Source organism: Strongylocentrotus purpuratus, unplaced genomic scaffold (assembly GCF_000002235.5).
Source record: "Strongylocentrotus purpuratus isolate Spur 01 unplaced genomic scaffold, Spur_5.0 spur5_contig_832, whole genome shotgun sequence".
In the NCBI taxonomy this organism is placed as follows: Eukaryota; Metazoa; Echinodermata; class Echinoidea; order Camarodonta; family Strongylocentrotidae; genus Strongylocentrotus; species Strongylocentrotus purpuratus.
The window spans coordinates 463,581-481,854 of NW_022145538.1; the positions used below are offsets into that span (position 1 = coordinate 463,581).

At 36.1% G+C, this 18,274-nt stretch overlaps 1 protein-coding gene across 1 annotated transcript in view; it reads right to left on the reverse strand.

Moving 5' to 3' along the window:
- Positions 1-18,274, reverse strand: part of LOC574636 (sorbin and SH3 domain-containing protein 1) — a 106,122-nt gene that overhangs the window by 69,075 nt on the left and 18,773 nt on the right. The window contains exons 4-6 of the mRNA XM_030984031.1: positions 7,050-7,115; positions 5,414-5,515; positions 2,420-2,518 (exon numbers count right to left, since the gene is read on the reverse strand). Of these exons, the coding sequence (XP_030839891.1) occupies positions 2,420-2,518; positions 5,414-5,515; positions 7,050-7,115 (267 nt within the window). The remainder of the gene's footprint in view (positions 1-2,419; positions 2,519-5,413; positions 5,516-7,049; positions 7,116-18,274) is intronic.

Below are 18,274 nucleotides of genomic sequence, written 5' to 3' on the forward strand. Positions count from 1 at the left end.
TTATGGGAATGAATCAAATCAGTAGCCAATCGCTTAATTCAAGTAATTTCTCTTGTCTTAGTTTGTATCGATCCACCACAAAGGCAAATACACCCACCCCTTGCGTTTAAAAACTTCTTATTTGATGTAAATGTTTTGTTTTATATATTTGAAGTGCAAACATTCAAATACACACAAAGTGAAAATAATAAGGAACTGGGAAGCATCATAAGTCCTCATTAACAAAACTAGGTTACCTATTTTGCTGATATACTTTCTCATTCTTTCTATTTTTCTTGTGCGCCTCGGAATAGCATTGTCTAGATAGACGGCGCTATACAAATGCCTATTATTATTATTATTATTATTATTATTATATAACCTGAAAAAATGTACATTTACTTATAACAATGTGACACCACAACAATCTTCTCCACAACTGAATATATATTTAAATGTATGTGAATAAATATCTGATTCCAGACATGCATGAGAATATAAACAAAAAAATGAAGGTTTCATCAAGTAAATATAGGACAAAAAAAACACTTCATGTTTGTGAATATAGATGTGAAAGAATCATGAAGTACTATATAGGCATGGTTGATAATACTGTGTTATTGAGGATAGCTGTGTAGTGTAGTTACAACAAGACTTGGCATTCTGAATATGAATCTCAGCAAACTTCAAAAAGTGATAGTATCCTTGGATTGAAAATATTTTGTTCAGGGAATATATATGATGTCTGTGTGAAACATGCATGAAATTTGGAATTACATGATATAGTTTCCAATGCATTTATTTATTTTGTTGCTTTTAAGGTATTGAACATGTTGAATAATTATACTGAGTTAGACAAAACCATCTGTGCGCTTAGAAACACCTGTATAAAGCACCCTATAAAGCGCTCTATAAATGTAATTATCATTATTATTATTACATGTACGAGTTGCTTTATCAATATTCAAAGGTATTTTGCAGAGTGGGTTCTATCCCATCTAAACTAACAGCAGTCTGTTGCAATTCATAGAATCAATTGAAGAAATTCCTCCATTCTGACATAAAAAAAGACAATACTTTTATGTTTTCCATCTACAACCAGTCAGTCATTAAAATTGTCATCTTTGGCTCTTCCCTTTAATCTAAAAATGTCACTTTCAGAAAGAAAACAAAAGTGCAATTTGAACAAAACTGTTCATCCACTGATTTCAATTTTTACTTAGAATGGTGATTTTCAGGAAGCTCCTGTTGCACATAAACTGATTTTAAAAATAAGAATATTTCTTTCGCAGAGCAGAAATTATTAATTTTGTGTACTTTTTAAAACAATTTGAAGGGAATTAATTATGAACAAAAATAATTGGCAAAGTATGCGGAATAACATTTAGTTACAGGATTGTTTAGTGAATAAACACATTATGAAAATCAATAATCCTGTATGGAGATGCATGATTATCAATAGTCATAGAAATGTGTATCTTTCTCAGTTTCCTTTACCGCTGAAATGTTTTAATCCATTTGATTGTCTCTCTCTCCCCGGTCATACAATACCTAATTTTTGTTCTACTTCTATGAAATTTAATTTGACTGTTAATACAACCTGGGGGGTGTTTCATAAAGCTGTTCATAAAGTTACGCATGACTTTACGAACGACTTGTATATGAAGTGCCAGATAGGATGCCCAAAGTTTTTTTCTGATATTTCCAATAACCTCAATTAAATTATGGCAAAAAATATGCTTCGCATTAAAAATGTTTGTTATAACAGAAATGTTAATCTACATGTACATCTGCACAGTTCGACTTTAGTTGATGCAGTTAATAAAGATTGAGCATCCCATTTGGCTTTTCATATACAAGTCATTCGTAAAGTCATTCGTAACTTTACGAACAGCTTTATGAAACACCCCCTGACTATATAGTATGTTCATTTGGACAGCATTAGAATGATAGCGAGATATCGACGGCCATGCATGAATCATCAATCGCGTACGTACGTACGTTCGTTCGCCATGCTTTGATTGGAGGATGGAGTTGAGGGGGTATGGAGGAGAAGGAGGATTATCACGGCAGTAAGGCAGGCAACCAACCAACGGCAGGAGGGTTTGGGAGGATGAGGATTGTCATCTCATATCAGAACATTGAAAACGTATCATACCAGCTTGAGATGGCTTTGCTTCGTACTCCTCTTCAGGAGCATTGTGTTTGAACGGCTTGAAACCAAATTTTCGCGGCGGGGGAATAACCTTGCGGTTGGGGGCTTCTGGACGACTCTGTTGTTGCCGCGGTGATAGAGGAGGCGGTGGTGGTGATAGAGGAGGCGGAGGTATTACTGGCGGTGCCTCAGTTGCCTGTGGCTTGGGCATGGGTGCTGCCACGGGCCTGTGGGCCTTGGGCTTAGGCTTAGGCGGAGGGGGTGGAGGGGGGCCCCATTCCTTACTTTCATCAGGAGGGGGAGGCGGTGGCCAGAATTCATCTTCATCTTTGCGTTGGTTGTTGTTGTTGGTGGGGATATCCATCACAGAAGGCGGCGGAACTCCTAGCCAATGAAAGCGGGTGGAAGGAGAAACATAGGACGAAAATGAGCAGAATTACAATGAAAACAAGAATATTTTTTCGGAACTCCTAGCCAGTGAAAGTGGGTGGTGGGAGAAACATAGGAGAAAAATGAGCAGAATTACAATGAAAACAACAAGAATATGTTTTTATTAAGTCATTCTTGTTCAGCTACCAAGTTTAATAACAACGAATGAATAACAACCTTTTCTGCTAAAGTGTTTAAACAATGACATGAATCCAAAGATTTAAATCCTAGGTTTCAATATGTCAATCAATCAATAAGAAACAACATTATAGGTGCAAGTACATTTCCCTGCAATGAATTTCTTCATATCATATCATCGTGGTAATTTTTGTGTGTAGTGAAATATACACAATACATTTTTTTTTAAATTAAATAAAAAGAATTGTTATAACAAGGGAATAATATATTTTTTTAATGATGTAGTCTATCATGCAAATGCATCAGTTCCTCATACAAAGATTTAATACAACATGCGTGATATACCAATGAACATTCCGTCCATGCATATGTACATGCATAAATAATAAAGTACTAACACATACATACATTGTATATGCAATAAATAAGAGATCAAATATGATGTAAAGTTAGTAGTTCTGTTAAAACCGAATATGTTTGCATGTCATTATACTAGACAAAAAGACAATACACACAAACAAACAAACAAACCATTCCTAAAAAATAAATCATGCAAGATAACTATCATTAGTATAGGATTTCCCGGCCAAATTCGCGTGTTTGTCATTTGAATTCATTTACTTTGCATTTAAGTTAGCGCAGATCGGCTTTGCCATGCCAATTATCATTCAATTTTCCAGTTTTTGTATTCAATTTAGGATTTTGGTCGAAGGGTTTCATAGATCTGTCATTCAATTTAAAAACTGCTCAACTAGCATTCAAATTAATATTCACTTGTCGAAGCGTAATTTTTATCATTCAAATTAACACCTGTCATTCGTATTCGTAATATTTGTATTCAAGTTCGGAATGTTAGGGGGAAGAATTGCAACAAACTTTTACAGTTTTTAAATAATGCAGTTAAAATGCATGAATTGCCATTGGGGTCTAAGCTGTTATTCCATTTATTAATTTTTAGGACAATGCAGATGGGTGTAGTCAGACATAAAGTAAAGAAGGGGCGAAATCAAGGGATATGGCATTTCTGCACGGACATGTTCATATACCCGGGAAAGGTGGGGGTACCCTCAATCGCCCCTTTTTACTACAGACTCAGAATTTTACAAACATAATTCACATCGTCTCTTATACCCAGCACACCCCTCTGTTTTTCTTAAAGAGTTTCATAGTTTACTTGCCCGCCAGCAGATCGATGGATAAAGACATGGCTAAATATAATAAATCATGTTCAAATTGTTGACTCTAGTCCCTACCCCAGTCACAATATTGTACCCTTCTTCCATGATGAAATTATGATAAATTTATGATGAAACATAAGACAAACAACTTCCTTACATGAACATTTACAAATATACTGAGACCATCAGGTCCGTATAGATGCAAGTCGTTTTTTTCTTCTTAACAATCAAACTTAAATGCTGATGAATATCAGATAAATCTAATAAGTATAAGTGTATAAATTCAAGAAAATGAAATATGATGAAATACACATGAAAAAACAATCTTGAAAGAAAAAGAACGAGCTATAAAAAGTGTGTAATAAACGAGAAATGTATATTGACCATCAATTTAAGTGCACAAAGTGCTAATTTGAATGCTACAAATGAATTAGAATGCTAGAAGTACACCGCCGCGTTGTCAGAAATCGTGTTGCGCCAAATCGAATGACCAAATAGCAAAAGAAGCACATTGTTCATTAATTTGAATGAAACATACGTAGATTCTAACGAAAATTCCATAGATTTGAAAACTAGAAAAGGGAATAGAAACCAGAGATATACCTGACTGCACTAAAACCGTCGAATTTGAACGCAAGACAAATTAATTTGAATGACAAACTCGCGAATTTGACCGGGAAATCCTATATATAAAAAAGACATATCATGAAATATAAAACATTATAGCCAAAGGAAAAGAAATCAGTCACGTAAGAAATAAACATTGACGTGGAGGTCTATTCCTTTAAGAAAAATATGAAAGCCCATCACCTTTGAAATGAAATATAGATTAACACCACAGCAAATACCATTGCATATTTGTTACTGACCTCACATCAGTTAATATCACCCATGTATGAAATGTTCAGAAATTTGGTCACAAAAATGCACTCAAATTTATAAGGCAAAAGGATAAACCGTGATTGAATTTTGAAATTTGTTAGGATACAATCTGCTGCCAAAGTTTGAATGGCTTTCATTATCTAAAAAATGGATAGGACTTTACAGTACCATCTGTTTTATTTTAGCAATGTAGCATTATAAATTTATAACTTTAAAGAAAGTCAGAGAGGGAGATTGTGCTTCTGGGTTTTGAGTTATATTTACAATGGATATGTATTAGAAAGTATCCTTTACTTAGAAGTTGTACTCTGTCATTTAAATCATTGCCCCAATTTAAGAAAATGAATTGAGGCAACAACTAATGGTGTTCTTGAAACGGACAATTTCTGAACTTTCCAATTCACATCATCTGTTGGGAGCCAAAAGGGCATTAAATAGCTTTTTTTTTAAAATGTGCAATGCCCTTTTAGCTCTCAGAGATGATGTATCTTACTAGCAAGCAATTACTAAAGACTATACTATGTTGCTGAGCTTAAGATCTTCTTAGCTAGATAAAATGATAAGTATAGGAAGGTTACAACGGCTAGAAAGCATTTTATTTGTATCCATGATATAGCTGATACAGACGTGGATATTTGGAATATAAGGGTACCTCCTTGTTCACGTTCTTCTTGCATCTTCTTTCTTCGTTCAAAGAGGGCAGCACCACGTGACTTGGGCAGAAAGCCCGTCGTCATGTCAGTAAGAACCCATCCTGTTATCATGCAAAGTAGATTCAGTTTGGTGCAAGAGAGACTTATATCACTTTTGCAACAAAGGGGTACTTTTGTGAGGTATACATCTATTAAAGCATTCCTCATATAATCTGCAAGACATATGTGCATTAAATCACTCAGAGCAAATGAATAGTCCCTGAAACACTGAAGATTGATAATGTTAATACTGCAGTACTACAATGCTAAAAACCATTTGGAAAATACATCCATGTCTCTTGCCTTGACTTTTTTCTTTCTGTTTATACAGGGGTGTGAAGGGGGAGGGAAGGGGGAGGGAAGGGGGAGGGTAGGGGTGGGAAAAGGATGGCAAGGGGAGGGGAAGGGGATGGCAAGGGGAGGGAAGGGGAGGGAGGGGGAAGAGAAGGGGAAGGGGAAGAGGAAGGGGAGGGGAAGGGAAAGGGGAAGGGGAGGGGAAGGGGAAGGGGAGGGGAAGGGCTGACTGAAGAACAAAATCTGAAGTACCGTAGCTATATTGCAAAGGCAATGTTTAGCATAAACCAATATTTGTTTAATGCTAAAGTTTTGTAACATTTATCATTTACTAGCATGCCTCAATAGAAGTATTTATGATCCTTCATTAAGAAAAATATCTTTCTATTCTACACTACTCAAAGCAAGATTTGTTCATAATACTTTGACAAATGTTCGCTGATTGCTTGCTGATTGCCCGCTCCCTTGCGGTCAAAAGATGACCTTTAAAGCAGAGAGAGGAAATTAGATAGAATGGATCGAGCAAATAACAAATGTTGAGTGCAGCAATGGAAAAAGAAGATTTCTAAAGGCTTAATAGACTTAAAAATCACAAAGAGAGTGCTTTATTTTAGTAAACATTGCAGAATTGAGAAGTGCACTACATATTTACTATCACATGTTTCGGAACAATTAAGTTGTAAAAAAAGAATAAAAGCACAGTCAGAAAAGTTAAGTATATATTGCACTTTGAAAAACATACAATAGTTCAATTGAAGAAAAAAAAAAATTGTCATGGTAACCAGTAAAACGTTTATTCTTCAAAATAAAAAGAGCAAAAGAGATAGAAAAAATAGGGTTGAAAACAGGTGCATACAGCATAGTTTGGGTGAGAATGATCAAAAAGAGAAAAGGGAAAGAGGAAAGAAAAAGCAATAGAATAGTGCAGTACAAGTAAAATCATACAGAAAGAAATTCAAAACCATACAAAGGACAATATAAACCAGAAATATGATCAGTAAAATAAGTTGGAGTTCCTTGCAAAAGGAAATAAAAGCACAAGGTAGCACAAGGTAGGTGCAGAAAACAAAACATATAGCAACATAATAAAGTACTATCCAGTTCGAAAACAGCAAGCATTTCATCATATTCAAAATGCATCAACCATGCACAAAATGCAGTCAACCTTTCATAATCAATTGCATTTCAATAACAATAGATATTTGAGAGAAAATATAACTTTGAAAGGAGAGTGCCAAAACTTTACAAAGGAGGAAAAGCTGGAGAGCATAATAAGTTGCAACAATTTAGTTGACATCCTACCTTTTTGCTTTGATGGACTCATTTGAAACCCATTGGTTGGACTCATTGGAGGGGACGTGGGTGAACCTGAAAAAAGAAAGAAAGAATGAAACGTTAGTCTTTAAGATAAGTTGGACAAATTGATTTCCATTTATCACTTTGTTGTGCGGCTGGCAGAAGGGCAGCAGGAGGGCAGCAGAAGCATCAAAGGCCCTGTAACTTGGAAAATATATATTTATCAGATACCACACTCAGTCTTCTTTTTTCTATTAGTCGATAAAGAGAAATCCCTGTGATGTTAAAAACCGGCAAACGGTGTAAAGAGATGTCAAAACCTTAGAAGCGAGTTAAACATTTGCTTTGTGGCACAAACGTGCACGCAAACAACAATCTGCCAGTGGCATGTTGAATTGTAACTAGCTGTCAGGAGTTTATGTGGAGATGTCAGAGATACTGTACCTCCTCATAGCATATGATTGAAATGAGCAGTATAATAGAGAGAAAAGATAGTATTTTTTAGATACATGAAAGTATATGAAAGTCTGAGCCACGCTACTCTTCTGTCTACATTAGATGTGAAGTTAGTATTTGATACAATTATTTTTAATTTGAATTTAACCTTATTAATTACTACTTAATGGAATAAATGCCAAGGCAATATACCATTTAATGGATAAACCCTCTTCAAATGAACTACCTCCGCATACAATTTGGGGTGTCGCAATGTTACAGGGGTGCATTTATTGGTAACTGATAGTTGTACTATACAAATGTACTATGAATCTACATCTATATTGCTAAATTAGTAACATACACTGTAAATGGAGGATAAACACAGACAGTTTCTACAGGAGTAACATGAGGTATGAGAAAAATGCTTGTTTTGTTTTTCTTCAATTTTTCGTTCTAATCATTATCAAGGGCAATGATTATGATCATTTACATGTAACAAACAGTGCAATCTTTAAACAATTGTTTGCCTAAACTACAACTAGGAGGAATGTACATGTAGATCAATGTAAAGCACCTCTAATGGTCTTTTGAGAGTGTAGTACGGTACATTTGCAAGAACCAAGTAAAACATTGTTTGTCTACTGGTAGTCCTTTTTAAGTTTCTAAGAAAAACAAACTTATGCTTATGCAAGTTTTTGCTATTTTTTCCAAGATGGCTGCCATGCTAATTATAGCCGGCCAAGCCTGTCTATTCACAGATATTGTGCTATTTGAGTATACTGATGCAATGTATGACAAAACAAATGAATAGTAAATAGTATTTTAAAAAAGGAAGCGGGCAGGGACAGGAAACACTTCATTTTTGTTTTTTGGCCTTATACCATTACCGGTACTTGCTGCAAATAAACTCAATCCCCACAGGTTTATTGCCTAAAAAAGAACAACATATGACTTGCCCCTTTAAGACCCTCTTGTATGTGTTGGACATGTGACAAGAGCTACATAAAATATGAAAAATTACAATTTAGTTCTCGAACGGAAAAAGAATAGTGAGTGTGAGCCTCGAGGAGCCCCTTTAAGGATCTTTTGAGTGTGGGCTACACATGTCAGGGAGGAGCTATGTAAAACATGATTGGTATGTAGTCAGTCTGTACAATGATGACATTGAAAGCTAGGAGGAGGTGTAGGGTCAGAGATAACAAATCAAGAAGAAAATCATGTCACTTCATGGCTCCTCTGTGCTATCAACTACACCATAGATTCACTCACGTCTTACTTAGACATGTCAACATGCTGGGGCCCGTTTCACAAAACTTTTCATCAGTGACAAATGACAGTTTTTGTTATAAGCTACCGAAATCCTTGCTTCCGATTGGTTATCAGCAGATTTGTCACTGATTTTTGTCGTTTGTTATTGCAAGAAGGCTTTGTGAAACGGGTCCCAGGTCTATTTATTATTCGTTTGCAAGGTTAATGATTTCTACTAATCTACATATATTGTATGCCTGGTATGTGGTAGAAGGAATATTGTAAAAAATTAACAGTGATTAAATATTTGCTCCAGACCATGTGTTACATAAATATTACCTATCATTGAAAAACATCGTAGACCATGTTCAAGAGTGGATTTTGAGTTTATTTTTTAATTGGAAAATATTTAATTCATAATTCATTCAAGCAACAGTTTACATCTGAAAGGCTTCTCATTTCATATCTTCTAAAGATCGACATTTGTTAGTGGTGTTTATTTTATCTGACTGCTAAGAAAGCATAAAAGCTTGTTAGTAAGGAACCAGAGGACCGACGGCTTCATGCATCAACAAAGCTCATTTACCGTAAATCTTCTTAACAAGAACTAACAATTAGTTTTTAATTAGAATAACTGAGTAAATTTAGTGCTTTGATGACGTTTGATGTTAACCCAAGACAGACGGCTTTAAGTCCTCTTCTATCCGAGGGATTTGGGGATGAGCATTAATGCCTTACCAAAAGGCACAAATACATCAACTTGGTTTTGAACCAAAGACCACTGAGCCATCGCGCATCTTGGTTTATCAACTCATTCACAGAATTTTCTTTTAAATCATCCTGACTAAAACTGCCCTTTCTGCTCGGAATATATAGTTCACAAGTTATAAATAAATTGAAAATAATACATGTAGGATCCTCACTGAAGAATTGCACATCTAAAGAATGAATAATATACTTTTGTATGCTCAAAATTTCCAGTGACACACATATCATTTTCAATAAAACATTAACAATTAGTTCTTTTGATATAAAATATACCACACTCCAATGACTGCATATCAACAATTTGACTGACTGGGTAATGCTTGATTGATTTAAGTACAATAGTTACAGTTGATTAGATTAGTGATATACCAAACGCACCTCAGTCCAGAGAAAATTATGCAATTATGCAACACAAATCTGAATCACGAGCTACAAATACATGTGCTCTTAATTTTCTCAGATGATTTTAACCTTGAACTGAATTTTCCTCTTTTTCTTTGGATAAAAAATAATTGTGGAGTTACAAAAAATTGAAAGTCCAATATTGTATGTTGAGAGTCAACATTCGCATCAAATTCTGTCAAAGTATATACTAGTTACACCCTTGAGGTTCTTAACAGATGCTGTGTGTTTGAATGGCGCGAGGGATGCAAGGGAGGGAGAGAGTGAAGGGGTTAATGAGAGAAAGAGAGAGAGAAAGAGAGAGAGAGAGAGAGAGAAAGAGAGAGAGAGAAAGAGAGAGAGAGAGAGAGAGAGAGAGAGAGAGAGAGAGAGAGAGAACCTGACAGGATGAAACTGTGAGACTAAAATAGAAGATGACACTCTTCATGATGTGGTAGGAAAGTAATGCAAGAGTCACCACCATGTAGAAGTCAAAACCAAACACTGAAAGGGAAATCACAGCGGTGAAGCGCGGCAGTTGTCCCGCTGGTCCCACGTGAGATAATGTTTCAATCGTCAGCGGTGAGTTGTTCGGCTTCATGGTATACCAAATTAACTTGACATTTAGCCTATAGCTTAGACACTCGAGCTAAGAAAAACATATCACTATCTCTTCAGGTAGAGAGATACCAGTCGAAGATCACGCTGATAGAGAGAGAAAGCCTGTCTTCATCAGCTCCAGATTGTCAAATAGCCCGCTATTCCCGATTTGGGAAATAATCCCTAAGTTACAAAATCGCCTCTTCATCAGCTCGAGACTCGACCTCGAAACTTGAATCTCGAGCTCAAGCAATTAGCTCAAGATATTTTGCTCAGCGTTCACGCATAGTGCGAGTCTTCGGGATGGTGAAAACGCACCGGACAAGTAGCGGGATATTTTGCAAACTAGCCCAAGATATCTTGGGATGATTATCTCGACCAAATATCCCGCTAATTGCAACTTTGGGCTGACGAAGACGCAAATTAACCTGATAATTTGCGATCAGGATAGATCATATAGGAGGATATTTGGCAACCTCGAGCTGATGAGGACAGGCCTATAGAGAGTGAGAGTCAGGAGGAGATAATTCTCAATCGCACAGTGTGATTAAACTGATTAAATCACAATTGGTATATCAAGAGGAGGATAAATGAGCTGAGCAGTTGATAGAACTAGTTTAGAAGTTTTAAAGGCTTAGTTCACAAAGTTTCTTTTTGAAAAAGAAAATAGCACTCTATATTGTCTTTGAATCCTCAAAGCCAAAATGATGTACCCCTTGATGCCTTTCAGCTGGAAATCAGAGATTTATACATTGTAAATCAATGATGCTTCCATTTACACTGATCGTAACATACCACTCCATACATGTAAAGTCTGGAACCAATATTGAGCTCTGTATGTAACAACAGTTTGATAGATAATTAGATCATACACACCATCTGGTTTGTATAAGATTTGTAATAATAATAGACTTTGCCTTTAACACCATTCCAAATGTGCTTCACACAAGTACAAAAATATTCATACTGTATACATACATGCAAACTCATGACTCGGATGGAAAGTCTTTAGCAGTTCAAATATTTAATAACATTAATGTAGAGTTAGTAAATTGATTTCTCAACTCACAGACATTACACACTTAAGTCATGCATGCCACCTGAGTTTCATATCATGCATTAAAGTGACTCAGTAACATTGCCTCAGATTCTGTAACAAAATCATGGATTTAGCTCATGCTGCAATCATAATTATAAACCGTTAGGTCAGTCAAGAACTCCATGACTTTTACAAGCCGACCGTCTGTCTGATTATCAAGATATTTATGATTGAAAAATCAAAACCAAATTTTGCTTTTGCCATACGATTTTCATAACACTACAGTCTATTGGAGAAAACGAGTATGGTAAAAACCGGTCACTCAAAGATTTTTACTTTCTTGAGGCACTTCATTATCATTTGGAAGTGCGATTTGTTAAGGGCTTCAATATTGCACCATATCACAGACACTGATAACATGTACGGCCATGCATCTCAGTTTTAACATTGTTAAACGATGCCTTTAACATGATTCCAAATGTATATAACACCAGCAAAACATTCATGCAGTCCCACTCATAGCCAGGATGGAAAGGTTGCCACTCCCTCAAACAAGTGAACATGATCTAATACGATTAATGTAGAGCAACTCAATTGAAATGTCACTTCAACGAAATTAGATAATTGAATTGCACAAGCCATCTGAGTCTAGGGGTGAGAGATGTATGGTAAAAGCACATCATCGGAAAGGTGCAATTCGAAATCAACATAGCAGAATTGCATGACTATTTTCATGAACTCTTGCTGGGTTTGTTTTGTTTACTTGTTCAAGATTTCAACAAAATGTAAATGTGCGTACGCTTCCAAAGCTAGAAATTTCACTTTCTTGCCAACGATACATCACACTCCTAAAATGTTGTCCTTAGAATGCAAAGAAATTATATTTTGTCTTTAGCCCTTCAAAAGCTATTAGTTCATTATGGCCAAGAGTAAAACTACTACAAGTTCTTGAAACACAAAATCTACCATTTTCTTTCAAATACGTCTCTGCTATAACACCATTTTGGTTTCTTGATTTAGTTTCTAAACATTGATGTATAGTACATGTATATCATATACATATATATTGAGAAGTGGAAAAATGAAATATATTTGTAATTCTACACAGTATCTGAATGTGACAACTAAACAACCAACAAAGTATCTGTTGAGAGCCAAAATTCAATATGTGGACATATATAGTAATGTCCTTCTCGCTCTCAAAGGTACGTTTATAGACAAAGTGATGTATCCGACACTTACTACTGCTACAAGAGATATGTACAACTGCACAATGATTAGTGACATGTACACGTCTGTTTAAAGCTATAAGGGCATTAGTTACGTATATATTTGTCAAGAATATCAGTTAATGCCCTTCTGGCTCTCAGCAGACAATGTACATGTATGTAAATAATGTTTTGTTAGTGCTATAAAGGGATAGTTGAGTTTCACTGCAGAGGACGCTACACAACATAATTTGTTAGTGCTTTAATCATACAGACAGACAGAATCCAATCTTTCTAGCTTCTGTTGCTACATGCTGATCAGTTAACATCTAGGTTAGATGACAGAAGGATCTAACGGAGACCAATAATCTAATCTCTATATGACATCATGCAAGAAACATTTTCACTTTCAAAACACAGAGGAGTCCATGCCGACATGACAGGAGGAAACACCCCTAACAAGTGAAATGGTATTACCCTGCTCCTGACTTGGCTGGTTGGCTGACAGCCAAATGTTGGTCTTGACCGACTTGGGTTTAGGGGGGACTCGAGGAGGAGGCTCCTCCGTGTCAGTTACATCCCCTGGGGGAGGGGGGACAGGGGGAGCAGAGAAGGGGATGGGGCGCCAGCCAGACGAGGTGTCTTTGTTTGGGGCTGCCCAGACGGGGAGGGGGCAGAAAAAGGGAGAGCGAGATAGAAGTGAAAGAAATGTCAGTAAAATTCTCAAATACATTTTTAATCACTTTTGAGGATAGTCCAACATACAAGTTCTTACCAAAGGATATGAGATGATGGAACAATGGACATGAAATAAATTCATACATTATTTTAAGATGAATGTCTCCATTACAAGAACATTGACAATGTACTGCTATCTATAACAAAAAGTTTTTTGTACACTCTAAAAAAAATGTTTTGAACGAGCATGAAGAAACAATTGTTTCGAAAATGGCTAACACTCAATTAAATATATTGGTAACAGCTCTTCTATAGAATTAAATGCAATGATGGCTAAAATAATATTTATCTGTCTGACATATAAATGATTTTATATACTTCTGCATCAAGTACTTGCTTGGATATATGTCATTGAAATTTCGTTCTATGTTTCAAGAGGCTATAAAACATTAAGTCATTCCCTCTCTGAAGAATCAGAACATCATTAACTTATGAAATAATATACAGAATAAATGCCTTCTGGATATCTGCAGATGGCACAAAGTAAACTCAATACTTCTACAACTGTACTGTGATTTAATAATTCCTCTGTACCCCTGCTTCTAAACTCATAAAACTACAACATGTACATCTCCATTACAACCCTTGATAGTGCACAATAAATTAATTTAACTAATATGACCCAGTCAAGGCTGTCGATCATGCTTTGTAGCGTATGATTCACATCATTAACAAAGTAATTTGTTGATATCATCCTATATTCCTATAATCAAATGTATCTGATTTTCAGTACCTGCTTTTACATAGAATTCTTTTAATGTATTAATTGGTCTGTATTCACTGCTTACTTTTTTCACCAATAAATTTTAATTATACTCCATTGATTTGGTATCATCTACATCGAGTTCAGATATTGCACATCCAGTAATAATACTTTGTTCAGGATCAAGTTGTCAAAAATAATATCTATTTCAGAAAGTTAAAGGGTGTTGCGAGTATATTGGGTCTTCATCTCTGGAAAAACACACACACAAAAGCAAGCGTAAAATCTCTTTAGAATACAATGGTGTAAGGTCTCTAGACTCTGGTAGAAGATAAGGTACTCCTTTGAATAAGAAATGGAATAATGAAATGAAAGGAAAAGGGGGGAAAAGGCTCTAGTAGACTAAAAAAGGTGACTGAACAATTGCATATGTCTTATCATTCTGCTACAAGAAGTAAAAATGAATTCAATGCTATTAGAAAGCTGTTTAAAGGTTGTTGGATTTCTTCTGCCTCAACAAAAAAACAAAAAATAGAATGTTGTCACTCACTGGCTGCCTGCAAGAAGGCTATAACAGCCATGAGCTGTAAACAGAAGTAACAGCCTTATGACAGGCGGCTAACAATGTTCAGTGCAGAAAGGTATAGATGGGAGAAATGAAATGGTGATGAACATACAAACATAGTAGGATGATGTATAAACCTTCCCATCTCTGGATGCAAATGGGTCTTCTCCTCTCATGCATTCTTCATCTTTACTCTCACCTAGGCCCCACATCGATGATGACAGAGAGGAGGTGGGCGACAACAAGGTCAAGGATGATGAGGAGGAGGATGATGATGACGATGATGACAGGAAGGATGAAAGTGGCAATGAGGATGGTGGAGGAGAAAAAGGAAGGGAAAATGCAGGTGAGAGGATAGATAGGGAGGATGGTGGTGCTAGTGGCATGGAAGATGATGGTGATGATGATGGTGGAAGTGCTGGTGATGATGATGGAGGTGTCGATAATGATGATGATGGTGGAAGTGCCGGTGATGATGATAGTGGTGTAGATAATGATGAAGGAACAGGGGGTGAGGGAGATGTCAGATACAATGAAGAGGAGGGTAATATATGAGATGTGGTAGAAGAGGAGGAGGATGGTATCCATGGTGATAGAGTGGAGGATGAGGATGCTGTTTGTGGACTGGATTTGAATTGTGTTTGGTGAAAGAGAGAGGGTGGTGGAGAAGGATGTGACAATGATGCATCTTGTACAGTCAGTGATGAGGATGGTGAGGGTGCTGACGTTACTTGTGGAGAATCAGGTAAAGATAAGAGTGATTGGGGATGGACAGGAGTGTTATGTACCCCTGAAAGATGTGGTTGAGAAGGCTGAGAGGAGGATGAGGATGATGATGATGAAGATAATGAGGAAGATGATGTTAATAGAGAGGATTCATTGAGAGATTGGTTAATGGAAGGAAGTAAATGTTCTAAAGACAAAGGTGGCAATGCTGGGGGTGTTGAAGTCGTACTTGGGATGCAAGATGATGATTCTGGTTTTGGTGTTGAATTGGAATGTTGAAGAGATAATGAAACCGAGGACATATGCTTGGTGGTATGTGTTCTACCATGTTCTGATGAGGGATGTTGAGCTACACAACTAGATGATGGTTCACACAGAGACGGTTGCCATGGCAATTGCTGAGATGGATTGATCATTGATGTGGATGATGAAGATGGTGGGGGTGATTTGGATAGTTGCTCTGCATCAGTTAAAGAAGATTCTGGATTAACTCTACCAGGACTATCTAAATACCTAATGGATGGACATTCACCAGAATGAGATGATGGTGGTGATGATGAAGATGATGGAGGTGTTGGAATATTATATGGGGGAGTATTCACTGGTAGTGAAGAGGATTTAATAAAAGGCAGAGGGGGTTTACTAGTCACACTATAAAGGGGTGTAGGTCTAGTATTCTTCAGTGGTGGTAGCTTAATCATTGTCTGAGCTAAATCAAACAATAATACATAAATGTGCATATATATTAATTCCTCATATCAAAAGGAAAGAGTAATTATCAAAAGATCATTAAGTGCATATAAATATAGGATAATCAAAAGAGAAGAGTGGAGGAAAATAATTAAAAAGAAAAAGAAATCAGCATCCATCATAAAGCAGTTCATTAAAAAAAAGGAAATTAAGAAGAGGCTAGATTCTGGAAATGGAGATACAGAGTTCTGGGAAGGTATGGTCAAAGTTTCTCTACCTCCATCCATAACATTAGAATTACAAGAATATTATATCAGCCTTGAGATCATTTATGCACTAAAAGCGGGGAATGCATTTCATTTCATTTGCAAAATCCATCGGGGATAAATAAGAAGTTGATAAATAGATATCTTGGAATGGATATAATTTTGATTATCTATGATCCCATTCACATGACCATTGTACAACCAAGATCAAAATCAATAATCTTTTTAATGGCTATGTTCACACTGGATTATCAAGAGTTTAACTTTAAGTTTGTGAAACCTCAAACTTGTAAACAAAGGTCCATGGTCTACATGGTACTGAACAACTCGTTGGCCGGCTGTCAGAAGGGCCTTAGCGCGCGAGCGACTCGAAAGCTACTTTTCGAATTATTTGCATTTAAAGATTTGTTTTATATTTAAACTGCTTTCTGTCCCAAAAATTGCTTTAAAACTTAAAAGACTAATAGAAATGTTATAGTAGAGCAGGACCACAATTTTTTGTGGAAATAAGTCAGTTTTATAAAAGTTTGAGGCGATTTAATGCCAACACCCTTCTGCTTAATGCTTCATTTTTTACCTGAAATTCGAGCTAACGCCCATCTGCCAGCCAGGCGAAGAACTACTGATTGTAGTTTTGAACTACATGGAGCTGTGTTTAAAAAATGCTTGCAAAATCTGGAAGTTAAAAATGTTGCACATCACAGGACTAAAGCTTTAAGTTCAAATCTGCAAGCTAAACTTAAATTTACAGGATCTTTTGTGAACCTAACAGAAGATTGTATTGTATCTCAACTATCATGTGAATGGGTCTAGTGGTTTGGTTTGGAGGGAAGGGTTAACATCTAACAAAGATTCAAAGCTTGCAAAATACCACCATAGAACTTGATTCGTGGTACGACAGGTGGACGGCCAGAAATTGGATACCCTGATTGGTCAAGTCAAATAAAACACAAGAAATACAGACACTGTCTGGTTGGTCAACAGCAATTGTTATAGTACCCTGATTGGCCGATTCAAATAAAATACAAGAAACAATGATAGTTTGATATGCAAATGAACATTATTACCTTACATGGCCGATTATATAATAACATAACAAATGGCAATGCTGTAATCAATCTTTGAAAATAAAATAAAACAACATCACATTCAAAGAATCAAATGTCAATGTTTTAAAAATTATTTCATGGGAAGTAATCTTAGGTCAATCACTGTAAGTTTGTAAACAAATTCCAATTCAACGAAGCAATAAAAATGCTGCACACAAGTCAATACACAAACACAATCAATAATAATGCTGACACAAACACAAGTATGACAGAAATAACCCAAAACGTACAAGGGTTCTTTGACTTAATACTTTAATAGTGCTGAAATATCTGTTCTCCTTCTGAAATAGATATTATGTATGCAGCTACTTGAAGCAAAAGGTGCATGTAAAGTGACTTCAGAAGTTCAGAGAAACAGAGTGTGACATGTGACAGTAGCACATAAGAGCACTACTCTAGACTGTCAACACAGAAGTGCATTGTAAACAAATGTGAAATCTTATGAATGAAATGATTAAAAAATGTCAATAACTACCTTTCTTTATGGTTGAGGTTGAATGAACAACCTCCTTTCCTTTGCTCTCTAATGTGACACTAAGTTCGCTCATATACATCGTGCCAGGATTAACACAAAACATGTATGAGATCCTAACAGCTAGCTTCCAAAAAAGTTTCTAACCATAAAGCCCAGGAGTGAAACGATACAACTAACCCTGCTCATATTGCTTTTCAAATGTATAGACTCTTCGGCTCACTGAACTTCAACCAATTTAGAGTTCTTTTTATTCAATACCATTTTTTGGATTAATCCT